Raw genomic sequence first — 15,543 nt, 5'->3', positions numbered from 1 at the left:
TAAAGCAAATGTGGCAAAGTGTTAACAGTTGGTCACTTCAGGTGATGTTTCAGTTTGCCAAAGGGCTGCTGATGCAAAGTACCAGAAATGGGTTGGCTTTTATAAAGGGGATTATTTGGCGTAAAAGCTTACAGTTCCAAGGCCATGAAAAGTTCAAATCAAGGTACCCTAAGAGGTGCTCTCTCATCAAAGGCAGACACCACGTGTTGAGGCAAGATGGCCGCCAATCTCTTCAGAGGTTTGAGCTCAGCTGAAGGCAACCAGGCAGAGGTTTGTCTCTTCTCCCATCTCCTCTATCAGTCTGTTCGGTACCACATTCTTTCTGAGTTCAGCTGTAAGCTATTGAGCATGTGGCCTGTCTCTCCCTGGGCCTCAGCTCTTTGAGCTTCTAGGGCGCTTCTCTCCTCTTGAGCTGCTCTGTGGGCCCAGCCTCTTGGGGGCTTCCTGCTTAAACGAGCCTCTAGTCCTCTCTCAGGTGACAGGGTCAAAAATGGCAGCTTCGTTTTCCTCTGTCTGTGTGTCTCTCTCCACGCATCAGACCCAGCAAGAGGGCGGAGACTCAACATGATAGAGTCCAATAGAAAACCCAAAATCCATCTTACCAAGTAATTTAATCAAAGTTCCTTCAACCAAATTTAATGCAATCAAAAGATATCACAATACAGGAATAGATGAGTTTAAAGACATAATCTTTCTCTTTTTGGGATTCATAAAATAATCTCAAACTGCCACAAGTGAAGAGCATTTAAATTTTATTTTTTTCAACTTTTCCAATGGTTTGAAATCATATCATACCATAGTTAGTCCTCCAGAATTTTTTTTTGTTCCACTCAGTATTATGTCTCTAAGATTCACTCATGTTGTTGCATATAGCTAAGGTTCATTAATTCACTGTTACATAATATTCCATTGTGTTTCTATGCTCTATAGCAGGGGTTCTTACCTTTTTTGTTTCACTGACCCCTCTGCCAGTCAGGTGAAAACCAGAGACCCCTTACTAAGTCCACATTATACTGTGTATTATTTAATAAATATATCCCACCTGCACCAACATATCTCCACAAAAATGTTTTTTTGAATTTTAGTTCAAGTTTATGGAACCCTTGCCAAGAATTCCTGTTCTACAGCATAATTTATATATCCATATTTCTTTTTACACGCACTTTTTGTTTTGTTTTCACTATTATAAACAAGCTACCAAGCCCTTTCCAAAACCACCAGTGCTTTTGTATCTTCAGATCCTTCAGAACTGAGGGTAAGCACCTCTGGATTAAACAGATGTCAGGACTGACTTGCACAAGGGATTGCCTGAGGGATTAAGACTGAAGGAAGGCGGTGGACTTGGCCCAGTGGTTAGGGCGTCCGTCTACCTCATGGGAGGTCCGCGGTCAAACCCCGGGCCTCCTTGACCTGTGTGGAGCTGGCCCATGCGCAGTGCTGATGCGGGCAAGGAGTGCCCTTCGTAGGGGGGCCCCATGCACAAGGAGTGCGCCCCGTAAGGAGAGCCGCCCAGCGAGAAAGAAAGTTCAGCCTGCCTAGGAATGGCGCCGCCCACACGGAGAGCTGACACAAGATGATGCAATAAAAAGAAACAGATTCCTGTGCCGCGGACCAAGAAGATGCAGCAAATAGACAGAGAATAGACAACCAGGGTGGGGGGGAAGGGGACATAAATAAATAAATCTTTAAAAAAAAAAAAAAAGACTGGCGGAAGAGGGAAGTGGACTTGGCCCAAAGGATTGGGTGTCTGCCTACCATATGGGAGGTCCAGGGTTCAAACCCCGGACCTCCTTGACCCATGTGGAGCTGGCCCACGCGCAGTGCTGATGTGTGCAAGGAGTGCCCTGCCACTCAGGGGTGTGCCCCGCGTAAGGGAGCCCCACACGCAAGGAGTGCACCCCGTAAGGAGAGCCGCCCAGCGCAAAAGAAAAGTGCAGCCTGCCCAGGAATGGCGCTGCCCACACTTCCTGTGCTGCTGACGACAACAGAAGCGGACAAAGAAACAAGACGCAACAAATAGACACAGAGAACAGACAACCAGGGGAGGGGGGGAATTAAATAAATAAATAAATCTTTAAAAAAAAAAAAAAGAAATGAATGTCAGTGATTAGGCAGGCATCTTCCCTTGTAACCAGGGTGTGCCTATCATTTTGTAAGATTATCTTGTAGTCATGAGGATGTTTTTTCTTGGACACATGTCCATGTACTGACATTAACTATATATTTGTCATTTAAGGAATTATGCAAACTCTCCATAGTGTAAAGATATCTTAGTTTGCTTAGCCATTCTCTTATTGTTGGGCATTTAGGTGGTTTCTAATTTGTTTTGCTACTACGGAAAGAATGTCTACGAGCATTTTCCCCTGTAGAGATTAATGCTTTCTAAATCCTAAAAAGTGGAGTTAGGAGGTCAAAGGGAATAGTCTTATAGTTTCTTACATATTGTCTGAAACACTGAATCCTGAACAATTTAAACCAATTTATAGTGCTCCCATCATACATATTGATTTTGTAACAGCTCTGCCAAAATTAGGTTTTTTGTTTTTAATAGTTTAAATGCATATATATATATATATTTTTTTTTTTCTGAAGAGTTACTGAGGTTCAAACCTGGGACCCATACATGGGAAGCAGGTGCTTAACCATTTGAGCTACATCTGCTCCCTGTAAGTAAATATTTTAAAGAAAGTTCATCTTTAATTTCTAGAGGTCTTTGTACTTTTCTATGTGACAACTTGCCATCAAGGTATAAATTGAAATTAAAATATCTAATTGCAATCCAGTTGTCTCAATTACACTTAAAAGCAGATTTCTTTTCCCATTAGTGTGTTGTTCCTGGTGTGTCTCACATTAAGGTCTTACAGCAGTTTAAACCTACTTCTAGCCTATTGGACTTTTTCTGTTTATTTTAAATGCCATATGGTTTTCAAGACTATGATGTCATCTATCTTAATCTTAAATTCTGGAAGGGTAAAGCTCTTAATTGCCTTTATATTTAAAGAAAAAAAGAAGTCTTGGGAATGCTTACCTGCTATCTTTGTTTATTTCAAAAAATATTTACTAAATGCCACTGTATCCAAAGCCCCAGGCCAGACCCCGTGTAGAGATAAAAAGGTGCTTACAGTCAGTCTGGGGAAGGAAGAAGTGGCTCCACCAAGAGGTGGCAGTTTTAAATGCTAAGAAGCTCTGGAAAGAAAGGCTCCTTCTAGGTGAGGGCGACCTCAGTGTTGAGCTCAACTTGGAGAAAGAGCTGTGGAAACCAGGTGTCCCTGGCAGAGGGAAAAGTCAAGCAGATGTTTTGCTGGGAGGAACTTGGGGCATCTGTGGTTACCAGCAAGTAGCTCCGTCTGACTTGCACAAGGGGTTAGGAATAAAGGGTAGAACCTCACTGGGGAAGGCCTTGAGTGCTATATTCAAAATGTTTTGACTTTGTTCTTGTGGTGGCTTGGAGTTATGCACCACAGACAAAGATGTTCTTAATCTTAATCCATTCTTATGGGTATGAACCCATTGTAAATAGAGACTTTTAATAAGGCTATTTAGTTAAGGTGAGGCCCACCTGAATTAGGATGGGCCTTAGTCCTGTTGCTGGGCCTTACAGGAAGGCCACAAAGAGAGAAGCCGCGTAAGTGGCAAGAAGCTGGAGGCCAAAGAACCCAGAAGAGAAGACGACATCGCCATGGGCACTACCATGTGAGAGAAAAGCCAAGGACCGAGGATCACCAGCAGCCAGCCCCAAAAAGCTACAGTCTTCAGGTAGAAAGCACTGCCTTGCTGACGCCTCGATTTCGGACTTCTCTAACCGCAAAACCATGAGCTAATAAATTCCCACTGTTTAAGCCAACACATTGTATGGGATTTGCTTTAGCAGCTGGGAAACTGGAAAAAAATTCTGTGGTGACTGAAGCTGCCCTTTAGGATCACAAATCTGGCAGCAACGTCTGCCCTGGACTGAAAGGGGCAGGGAGACCATGGATGAAAACTTTGTCACAAAGGCCTGTAGAAGAGAGAATTTTCAAAAAATTTCCCTCGGTAGGGAACCAGCTTATCACTATTATTTTTAACCATAGTACATCCTTCCCCTATCATCCTGAGTACAGCTAATAAGACCAAGGCGGTTTGGTAGTCCTGTCATGGAACAATCCCATTTTACTTGGGAATGGTGTGAAATGTTTCCACTGGGTGTGCTCTGTCAGAACCCAGGTTGTCTGTCAAAAGCATCCACGCTGCAAGGTGAGGCCTCGGGCCTCAGTGGATTTAGGCATCAGCGAAGCAGTTAAGAACTAAGCAGGCAATCCGTGACTGCGTGGACAGGACGTGGCGGCAGAGTGACCAACTGTCTCCAGTGTGCCTGGGACTGTCCAGGGTTTAGCACCGAAAATTCCAAGTCCAGGGCAAACTGGGATGGTAGCTCACCTTAAATGAAGGTTAGATGAAGGACGGTGGTAAACTGAGAAGGTTGAGGGGTTAGTACACTTGAAGATGAGGTTTGTTTGTCTTTTCCTTTAAGATTTAAATTTGGGAAGCAGTGTGGCTCAACTGATAGAGCACCCTGCCTACCATATGGAGGGTCCAGGGTTCAAACCCAGGGCCTCCTGACCTGTGTAGTGAGCTGGCCCATGCGCAGTGCTGCCACACACAAGGAGTACACCCCGCAAGGAGAGCCACCCCTTGAGAAAAAAGCGCAGCCCACCCAGGAGGGGCATCGCACACACGGAGAGCTCATGCGGCAAGATGACGCAACAAAAAAACCAACAGTTTCCCGGTCCCGCATGACAAGAATGCAAGCAGACACAGAAGAACATACAGCGAATGGACACAAATAGCAGACAATGGCGGGGAAGGGAAGAGAAATAAAAATAAATCTTTAGAAAAAAAAGATTTAAATTTATTTTCAGAAAAAGTATGACTACTTTTAGGCACTTAAAGTAGTTAGCAAAGTGTCACTGGCTTTGATAAACAAAGTGGTTGTAGTTTGGACTTTGTACATTGGTGATTGGTTTCATCATATCTGAGTCCCTTGAAATTCATGTTTTCTCTTCCTAATAATAAAAATAGCAATAATTTAATCCGATTTGCTAAGAAATGACTGTGCCCAGAACTGTACCAGGCATGTGACACACATCATCTCACGTTTATGTAATTCCTTTTATACCCCTACAAGGGAAGTGTTATTTTCTCCCTTTTACGAATGAAAACCCTCAGCCTTTGCCTGAGGTCATACAGCTGTGAGTGCCTTGAATCAGTCACACGGACCGTCCCTAGCTCCATTTCCAGAGGACAGAGTGGAGGAAGGAATGCTCCTGGCCAGCCTCAGTCTACAGGAGGAGCCGCTGGTGACCACCACCTCCTACTACCCTTCCAAATACACCGATTACGGCAGGAAAGGCTGAGGAACTCTGGCTTGTAGGTTTTCCTCATTAGGAGCTCCCAGTCCGCCACGGAAGCTTCTCCCCGTTTCCTCCTAGAGGCAACTCCTGAGAAAGATAAAAAGGGGGGCCAGCCCTCGTCCTGGGACTTATCACCATGTGCCATGTCTGGGTGCTTGCCTCCCCTCGTGTCTCTCTCAGGGACCTGGAGCCTTGAAGGAGGGGTAAGCGTAGCCAGGGAAGAAGGGGGGGGGGTGCAGTGCGCACAAAGGCCCGGAGGTGGGCAAGCCCAGAGGAGGGCCAGGGAGGAGAGCAGTGGGCGCTGAGGAGGAGAAAGCGGCCGGAGGCGTCGGGGTGGGCAGTCACACAGCCAGACGCGCCGCAGTAAAAGGAACCGAAACCGGGAAGGGGCAGGAAATGTGCAGGCAGAGAGGTGGAAAGGAGAGGAAGGCAACACGATGTTTCCGAAGGGGCTGGGGGCCGCGGATGCTGCTGGCGGCCTTCATCCGCCTTCCTGTTCGCTGACACGACCCCGAGCAGAGGCGCGAGTAGGACTCAGTGCCCAGCGTGAGTTCCAAGAGCTACGTCGTCTCTCCAGTGCCCTCCCGCCCAGGTTTACAGGAGCACGTCATGGGAGAGTGGCCCTTCCCTGTCTCACGAGGGATGAAAAGGAGGACACATCAGGTGCCAGCATTGCCCAGGCCCTCCAAGTTCAGGGACCCCCTTTCAGGGTGGGCAGGGGGAGGGGGCCGCAACAGAGAGCAGGCTACGGTAATCCCTGCTCTCAGTACTGCGTGGGCTCAGCACACACGCACTGAATGAAAGAAAGAATGAACGAATGAACAAACACAGGAATCCCTGACCTTCAGGGCGCTGAGGTGCTGGGCAGGGCGGGCTCCTCCCGGATCAGGCCCACTTATCATAGACACCCCCCTGGAGTGGGAACCTCAGAGATCCTGAAGACAGAGGGCTCTTGGTCCCTCTCTCCTGGGTCCACTTGGACCACGAGACCGACAGCCAGGCAGCTGAAGCACAACCAAGGGCTGCAACCCACTTCTTCAGGATTCCTCCGTACTGAGAGGACTTCCTGGAGGGCTGGGGGCTACGGAGGAAGACCCTACAAAGCAGAGTCCTCCAACCTTTCGTTCAGGCTCTGCAGCCACGGTGAGCCTTCCACCAGCACTTGTACCACTTTCTCCTGGTGTGGCCTCGAGCTGATTTTTGACTCCTAATGTGTGAAGTGGGTGAGAACACCCATAGGGTTGTGAGATGGGTGTGAGCACCAGGTGGGGCACACAATAGCAGCCATCAGTTATTGCTTCATCCCTGGAGGGGGTGGGAGGGCTTCGGCTTCATGCTCCCTCTAAGGGTGAATTCAAATAACTAGTCCTCTGAGAATTTCACAGCGTGGCCAGAAATCATCACCTCTGCCAAATCGCCGTACCATGTGGGCAGCAGAAAGCCAAGGCTTCCCCGGGGTACAAACGGTGTCAGAAGCTGGGCTTCCACCTCCTCTCCCTGCATTTCCACCTTGCCCAGGTGAACCCAGGGGAGAGCGGGATCCCAGTGCCAGCGCCAGCTCAGCCAGGCACCACGGGGCCCTGGCAGCTCACGGAGGGCGAGCAGGCTGGAGCAAGGAAGACCACGTCCTGTGGGGCGAAAAGTGGGAAGGCTCCTGGCGGCTGACTCACCAGGCACTCGGGCGGAGGCGTGGGCGACTGTCTAGCTGACTCCAGCAGTAGCAGCAAATACCTGATGACTTCAAGAACCCCGCCTCCTCCCCTGTGCTCCCACACTCCCCCAGGACATATCACAGGGAGATTTCCTAGGGGTGCCTCACTCACCCACCTCTAAGCCTGATCCCTGCACCCCGTTTTCCACACTGCACCTCATTTCTCTGCTCAGAAGCCTCCAGGGGTTCTGCCAGCTGGCAAGTCGCTCCCCCACCCTGGCCTCCAGGCTCCTGGCCAGTCCCTCTGACACTCGAGCTCCTCCCCACCCCTCAGCAACTTCCACCGCAGCCAGCCCGGCAAGCCTTGCGTGGTCCCACACAGCCCGGTCCACCTTCTGGTCCCACGCGCTCTGCTCCCCTCCCTGCCTCTGCGAAGCCTGGTCCCACCCAGGAACCTCAGAACGTCTTGGCGACCCTGTGCCCCCCACTCTCCCTAGCCTCCTGACAGTAAGCTGGGGCAGGGGTGTCCCAGCCTTTCACTTTCTACTTGAGTGACCTGGGGTCAGGAACTGGACCCTCTTGGCTTCCATTTCACCTGCAAAATGGGCCCAACTCTACCTACCTCCCTGGATTATCAGAATTAAATGAGAAACTGCACAGACAGCGTTCGGCCGGCTCCCGGCGCAGGCTCTGGGTCAGTGGACTTCCCGGCTCCCCGCCCTGTTCAATGTTTTGTGTTTCGTTCTCCAACAAGCTTTTATATTCCCGGAGGATGCATCTTACACTCCTCTGTACCTTCCCTCCTCCCCCAAGTACTTGGCTCGGTGCTGAGCAAACAGGGAACGCTCCAAAAATGCAGTATTACCGCAATTAATAACGAGGAGGCCCTGCAGCCCCGCGCTTTGCGGGAAGCTGCACCGAGGGCGAGAAAGGGTGGAAGACGGATTCTGCCAGCGCACACCAAGAGGGCAAGGCTGCCGCCGCCCCCCCCCCCCCCACGGGGCTGCAGTGCCCCCTCTTCCCGGCAGGGCGCCCCACCTGATGAGCAGGAAGCCACCCACCCAAGGCCCCCTCCCCAGAGTGGGTTTCACCCGGAGCAGTGCTGGCTGGCCAAGAGCAACCGTATCTCCCCAGGCATTTCCTGCGACAGGGTGGGTTCCAGGGACTGGGGAACTCATCCCAGGGGGGCGGCCACCTCAGGCCCCAGGGGATGAGAGCTCTGCTGGAACGAATTCGGCCTGGAGGCTCTGAAAGGCTTCCCAGAGGAGGACAAACAGAAGGTAGCAGGGTGGGGCAGGAGCATTCTGGGCAGACGGAGAGTTACTCACAGGGCTCGTGCTCACCCGCTGCTGCAGAGCAGGCACCCCTGCCCCTTCCCCCTCCCACCCCGACCTGAGCTCCTTGGGGCAGTGTCCTTTCTTCCTCGTGGGGGCTGGGGGTGGATCAGTGCAGTGCCACTGGGAAGGGGCCCTCTGAGGCCGTGGGGCCACAATTCCGGGGACAAGGACTGAGGGGGGGCAGTGCGCGCGCTTCTCGGGCGGCAGAGGGGGCACTGCAGGTATCCTCCCGGACAGGGCCTCTCACCAGGCACTTCCAAACCCCCTTGCCAAAAGCTCTAGGGGACAAAAAGCCAAGTCAGCACTCTGGCTGTGACCCTCTCCCAGGGCCTGGCTTTAAAGTGTGCTCTGGAGCATTGGAACACAGCCCCCACCCCACCCCCAGGTCCTCTAGAGCAGGAGGCAGGGAGGCAGGGGAAGGCGTGTGAGCCTGGACCTGTCGTCAAGAGGGAGTTGCGACCTGGCAGGAGGGCTCTGCTCAGTGTGACTGTGGCACCCACAGCATGGAAGGGCATAATCAGGAAGGATATGAGTCTCAGATCCCCACGTCACCCCAGCAGGCCAACCCAACAAGCAGTGGCCACAGCTGGAGGCCCCAGGGTCTCCTGAGGGCTGAGTGGTCCTTCTACAAATCCCCAAACCCTGCACCCACCACCCCCACCCCGTTTCACTCATCCCCATCCCCAGATTAAGCATAAAGCAAGCCCAGGCTGGGGTGCTTGGCCATACCAGCTTTACCCCTGACAACCTCCCAGGAAGCAGATTTTTCCCATTATTTTGGCATAGGATCTGTCTGTCCCCACACTTCACTGTCACCCCCTTTGAAAGAGAAGCAGGGAGAGGCAGTTTCTTTTCTTTTTTTTTTTTTTTGCTTTCTGTTGGTTGGGTTTTTGCATCTTTTTAGCAGCTCTCTTGCCACCCAAGATCTGTCCACTCTGAGGGGATGCCAGTTTGGACAGAACCACTGGCACGACAAGACATTATACACACACCCGGTGCCCAGCCTGTTCCTGTGTCCTGCAAAAAAGGGCTCCACAGGACTCGGATCAAGTGGCGCGGATGCGCATGCTACAAGCCATCCTTGAAGTCCAAGTGTGGAAAAGAAAATAAAAAACACCCTGAAGATGCCAGGAAGGGTGAACAAACCCTTAAGAATAATTTGAAATCAATAACAACGCCTGAGTCCTTGGGGCGAGGGGGCCGGCCTGGAGACTCCTGGAGGGCCCGGTCTCTGGTTTGCGGGACGCGCCCTGCGGGTCCCCAGGCCGAGCGCAGGGCCATCGCCGGGTGATCTGTAGGGCAGGGCGAGGGGGTCCCCCGGAGCCCGCTCGCTCGCTTCCTCCGAGGCTGCTCAAGACCCTCAGTCTCCCCTCCCCTGCCACCCGCCACATCTGGTTCCACTCAGGTCCTCCCCCACCTCCAGGCGCGCTCCTCCTCCCCTCTCCTCCCCCGCGTTCGAAAAAGCGGAGACGATTTTTAAAAACCCGGTCACACACACACACACACGCATGCACACACACACGCTTCTGTTGGGGAAAAAAAGAGGCAAGTCGAGAGAGGCCCGCTCCCCGCCGCCCGGCCCCCGAAGTTGGCCAAGTTGGCAGCGCCTTACCCGGGAGAGCTGCGGAGGCGCCGAGGTGAAGGCCCCCGAGGAGCAGGACGCAGCGCAGCAGGTGACGAGGCCGGGGTGCTGGGGCCGGCCGGCTGGGCCCCATCCCCACGGCGCGGCGCGGGGGCCAGACGCGGGCACCGAGGGCGCACGGGCGCAGCGCGCGGTGGCAGCCTCGGCGCAGGGCTGCGATGACCACCCGCCAGGGGCTCGTGTCCTCCTCTGGGTTGGGACGAAGTGATGCTTCCCGGAGAGAGGAGGGGAGGGTGGGGAGGCAGGCGGGCGGAGGGAGGGCGGAGGGAGGAGCGCAGAACCCGGGAGGAGGGTTTGAGGGGCAGAGGGGAAGAGAAGCTGGCAGCGTGAGAGGGGAAGGGGAGGAGGCGCGGGTGGGCACGGGGCCAGGAGAGAAAGAAGAGGTGGCGGGAGAGGAAGATAGCGGGGTCTAAGAGAACCCGGGGCTTGCACTCTTCCTCTGGCGTTTTCCCTTTCTCTCTCGGCCTCGCTCTCCAACTCTCTAAACCTTCCTGGCGCCCCAGACGCTGCGTCACAGCTCCCCGGCTGGCGCGGGCGGGGAAGCGACTGCAAAACTTTCCGCAAACTTCACCGCGTGGCTGGCTGTGTGCTGCGAGGCCCCACCGGTCGGGGACGCGGGCGCGCGGCTGGCCCAGGCTACCGGCTCCCCTCTTTCCCGCCACCTCCTCCCGGCTTCTTTCGCCGCCAAACCTCCGCTACCTCCACGCCTAAGAGGACCCCTCCCCCGAGCTGGTGGGGAAGGGGTGGAGCGCAGAGCTCGGCCACCCGGGCGAAGTGTGGGGGAGGGGGAGACAGGGCCCCTGCTCCTCGTAGGGAGCGCTAACAATCCTTGCACGTCTTGTTCAAACATTTGCGTGACTTCTGTGCCCACGTCCTTGGCGCAAACGGGTGTAGCACTTTTGCTGATTGGGGCCGCATCCAGAAACCTAGGGAAAATCTGTCCACTTGGATGTCCCAGAAGACCGACATCATCACGCCCCCAGCAACTGGACTGCTGGCCGCTGTCGCAAAGGACCAAATGGAAATTTCATAAAAGGGAAGTTTTATGGACGTTATTCAGTATTATGCAACAGGTCACCGCAGCGCAAAGCACTGGACTGTGAGGATGGCTGGAGCCCGGCCCTACCTCTACCACCACTCCCTGAGAGACCTGGAAAAGTCGCTTGGGCACTGTGGGCTCCCTGCCAGACTGACTTTTAAAGGCGCTAAATGCAGAGAAGATTCGGGTTCTCCCACCGCAAATAATCAAATAAAAACAATATGAAGCTATAATACGAATTTTGTTTCCTGTGTTTTTTGGGAAACAAATTCACATTTTCTTCTTTTTTATTACCCCTGTCCTTGGATAAATCTTTCTCATCCCTGTGATGAGGGTGTTGGGTCAGAGATGTTCACTGAACACCTCTGCCAGGCTGCGATTCTTGGCAAATGAGTGCAGAGGCTGCAGGGCCCCCAAGCCAGCACTCACTGAAATCCCTTAGAGTCCCCCCGCCAGGAGCTTTCATCCTTACCCACAGACCTTGGCCTTGAAGAGTGGTGAGCAGCCAGGCCCAAAGCCCCTGGCAATTCATGGCTAGCTCGGGCAGGTCTGACCAACAGGGCTGGGTCATTTGTGGCAACTGCTGCTTTTCTGCCCCTCAGGACACATCTTGGTGTGGCGTATCCTGGGAACCCAGCGCTCTGCACGCAACAGGAGGTGCTGGGGCAGCCTCCAAGATCTCCTCTTGGTGCCCCTTTCTCACAGTCCTCTTATCTACAGGGGCTTGAAGATTTGCCAGCTTCAGCTAAGCTGCTCTCCCTTTTCCCCCATCTGCACAGCCAACACATAGGACACTGTTTCTTTAAGTTGTCTTACAAGCTTCCATCTGCTCACTGTCTCTGGATGTGCTGGCCACAGTCCTCACCGAGGGGCCCCCTTTCCTCTGAAGGCACTGCATGGCCTCTGAATTCAGGCAGGGCCCTCAAGGGGCCCTCCAAGCTCTGAACCAGGGTCCCCTTCTCCCCACCAGCCTGAGTAGGCTGGGGCAGTCCTCCTGCCAGCAGGACAGAAGCCAACTACCTGACATCATCAGTGAGTGACATGGGTCCAGAAAGTCCACCTTTTGCCAGTACCCAGTACATGACTGCGTGACACAGAGGAGGTGCTCACTCATTTCTTCATTTACTCATTGAACAATCACTGATTGCTAGCCCTGTACTAGCTGCTGGGGAAACAATGGTGAGAAAGCATGGTACTAACCCTAGACATTTTTCACTTGGTGGGCAATATCGGCATATTTTTTGCCATATTCCAGGCAGAGAAAACTCGCTCCAAGGCCAAAGAGCATGAAAGTGCATCAGGCTGTTGGGGACAGATGTTTGTTCAAGTCTCTCAGGTTCTGTCCCAGTTTCCCCCCACCGTGAGACTTCCAGCTCCAGTGCCCCAGGGTTACACATCACCTTGCGCTGCTTGTCAGCCTGGGTCTGTGTCTGCATCCACCATCTTAGATCTTGAGCTCCCAGGGCAGAGAGCAGGGCCAGGTCTGGTGATTCTCCCTGTGGAGACTCAGCCCAGCCCCCGCTTCTTAAGCTCCTGTGCAGGATCAGTTGTCAGCGGGAATGTGGTTATGGTCTGCAGGAGAGTGGGGGTTTTCTGAGAGGACTTTCAGAGAAACCCCTCACCAATACCCAGAGCCTCATCTGCTTCCAGAGAAGCTGCAGTGTCCTGTGCCCACATCTGTATCCACATCCACACCACTGCTGGGCTCAACAGCCATTTCCAGAGGGCTGCGTGGGCTCGGTGCTGGGGACTTAGCGAGGGCTCTGACCCAGTCCAGGGCATTTTTGCCAAAATGGAATACCAGGAAATGGGTCTCCTCCAAATACTGGCCAACTATCAGACAGCAAGAGGCACTGCCAGTCTGCTGATTTTGTCAAAACCAGTTGAGTGGAAGGAGCACAGACCTTGGAGTTGGAAAGACCCGACTCTCCCAAGTAGTACTTAGTGACCTTGAGCCAGGTTACTTAAGCTCTGAGACTCCCAATTCTCACTTCTAAGTGGGGGAACAATTCCTACCTTGTCTTGAGAATTAAGTGCTACGTGTAAAGGGCTGGCATAGCTCCTGGTTCACAGGAGAGTTTCCTCCATTTCCCATCTTCCTCGTACATTTGGACATCAGGGTGTCTTCTGGTTTCTCACTCCTCACTCAGCCTATCTCCCACCACTGCCTGTGAGCTCTGCACAGGTCAGTTTTAGCAGGATTGCAACACTGGGCATTTTATTTTTACCTGAGAAGACAACACAACCTCCCCCTGACCCCTTTGGAGCCCATGTGGCTACCCCTTACCTACAGCACTGGGGATCTGAGAAGGAAAGGAAGAAGGTACCCTTGGGATTTAGGCAGATACAAGTTTCAAGGAGCCCCCACGTCTTCTAGGCATTGCAGCCTTGGTAAAGTCTGGTAACCTAAACCTAAAGAGCTATTTCTCCCTGACCCACCTTGCAGGGGAATTTTATGGCTGGTCTCTTCTCCTGACTGTTCTGCCCCTCTGTGACCACAAACACAACCTAAGAAATAGTCTGCCTACTTTCCCTAGGTTCTTCCCACGGATGCGTTTTTCTTTCTCTTGGAGAACATCTAGAAGAGCTCCCCCACTTCCAGGAGGGCCTCTGCACTTGTCTCCATTCACTTTGCCCAAGGTCTGGGTTAGATGACTACGCCTTTAAAGAGACCCCAAACCTTAACCCCGTTGCCCCCCACCACCCCTTTTTTATCCCAAGGGATAAAAGATATTCACAGCCTCTTCCAGGAAGCAGGAAGTGTAGACTTCCTCCTCAGGAGTCTGGGAGTTTGGATATAGGTTTGGTTCCCAGTTAGGAGAAACCACAATGCTTCCAGCTGCTAACAGGGTCCAGGAGTAAGCTTTGGACAGGAGAGCTCAGGATTGTGGCTCAGGATACTGCAGAAGACACAAAACAAAGGCCTCTAGGATACTCACTGCTTCCTGTCTCCACTTGGGAGGACTGGCAAGATGCAGTTTTCTCTAGTCTTAGTATTTGAATCTCTAAAGCAAGGCTGGCCTAGTTCTAGCCAACAGCCTTCTGTGGCTCCCACTATCCTGGCCAGGAGGCAAAAGAGGTGGCTCCTCCCTTGACCCACCCCTTCCTCCTGAGACCCCTGGTGGAACAGAGCCACTAAACAGAGCAGGAGCCAGGTGACTATGTCCAACAACCCACCATTCCCATCCCACTCCCAAAAGGCTGGCCAAACTTCCCATAGCCCCTAGTGAAGCAAGAAGTGGACTGGGGTGCCTAGGAGGCATGTCTGTGTAAAGCAAAGTTTTTCAACCATTCAGTGGTAAACAGAATTTTAAAAATGAAGTAAAACAGTGAATATCAGCACACTGCATGTGAGTTAAGTACTGTTCTGTGAAATATGTATTGGATTGAGATGTTAAGTATGTTTCTTACGGAGGGTAACCATCAAACAAACAAAAAGCACTGCTGTGGAGGACTGTGGAACCAGCCACCTAGGCTCCCCAGCTGTCCCTGCCCAGCTCTGATCTGTTCACTCCCTGACCAAAAGACTGACACACTGCCCCAACCTCCTCCACAGTCTCACATCTCGGTCCTATACCTCGGCTTGCCCAGTGCTACTTCCCCTTTCTAGGCACTATGCAGGCCACATGACTCGTCATTCCTTCAACCAGGCCCTGGGCTTACCATGGGGCCAACTCACATGGTGGTCTCAGTCCAGTGGGAGAGCCTGGCAAGTGAGCACACACTGTGACAACATGATATGGTCAGTGAAGTAAGGGAGACACACGCAAGATGCTGGGAAACCCCAGATGAGGGAAGGCTGGAGGTGCACCTAAGTGGAGTTTTCAAAGATGGCCCAATGGCCAAAACAGGTGAACAGCATTTGCAAAGGCCTGGAGGGGGAGGGGAATGGAAGGGTTGTGGAGTGACAAGCATTCTGTGCGGGAAGAGCACGGACAGCATGACGGACCTTTCGTTGCAAACACCCTCCCCTTATCCTTGTATTTAATTCTGCCTATCTTTCAAAGCCCAGTTCAATGTCATCTCCCAAATCCCCCATGGCCTCATTTCACACTTGAACACACCATCTCCTAGCTGGTATTTAGTTTCTAAACTATAACCTCTCTTAAAGCTGAAGCCTAGTCTGATAAACTTTTTAAAAAATCTCCCACAGAGCCTAGCCCAGCATATTATAAACAGATCTCCATAGGTGTGTTTTAAGAGGATAGCTTATAAATGTGGCACCTGTAGCTCAGAGCTTGAACAGTTGGCCCAAAGTCACACAGTAAGTTGTAACCTGAACCTAGCTCTCACTTGGAGCTCTACAGCTACCTACAATTCCAAAACTAGGCTCATTTTTGTCAAGGTGACATGGGGCAGGGGAAATGGCTGAGGAACAGGGTAGTGTTAAGACTATGGGTAGTGTGTTAATTTGTTAAAGGCTGCCAAGGCAAAATACCAGAAATGGACTGGCTTTTAGAATGGGAATTTATTAGATTAAAAGC

General features: G+C 52.3%; 1 protein-coding gene and 1 long non-coding RNA gene across 5 annotated transcripts in view; one reads left to right on the top strand and one right to left on the bottom strand.

Moving 5' to 3' along the window:
- LOC131272930 (C-type mannose receptor 2) overlaps positions 1-10,553 on the bottom strand; it is a 55,604-nt gene extending 45,051 nt beyond the window's left edge. For 2 of the 4 annotated variants that reach the window (XM_058292517.2, XM_058292519.2), the window contains exon 1: positions 9,991-10,551. In XM_058292517.2, coding sequence (XP_058148500.1) covers positions 9,991-10,093 — 103 coding nt within the window. In that variant the 5' untranslated portion in view covers positions 10,094-10,551. Of the gene's footprint in view, positions 1-9,990 lie in introns of all 4 variants that reach the window. The other 2 variants (XM_058292518.2, XM_058292516.2) reach the window with 2 other exon arrangements.
- LOC139438491 (uncharacterized) lies at positions 9,989-11,292 on the top strand. Its single transcript, XR_011648180.1, has 2 exons — positions 9,989-10,051; positions 10,915-11,292. It is a non-coding gene; the product is annotated as an uncharacterized lncRNA (long non-coding RNA).
- Positions 11,293-15,543: the final 4,251 nt, after the last annotated feature.

Source organism: Dasypus novemcinctus, unplaced genomic scaffold (assembly GCF_030445035.2).
Source record: "Dasypus novemcinctus isolate mDasNov1 unplaced genomic scaffold, mDasNov1.1.hap2 H_5, whole genome shotgun sequence".
Lineage (NCBI taxonomy): Eukaryota > Metazoa > Chordata > Mammalia > Cingulata > Dasypodidae > Dasypus > Dasypus novemcinctus.
This window is presented reverse-complemented; position numbering and strand designations above follow the sequence as displayed.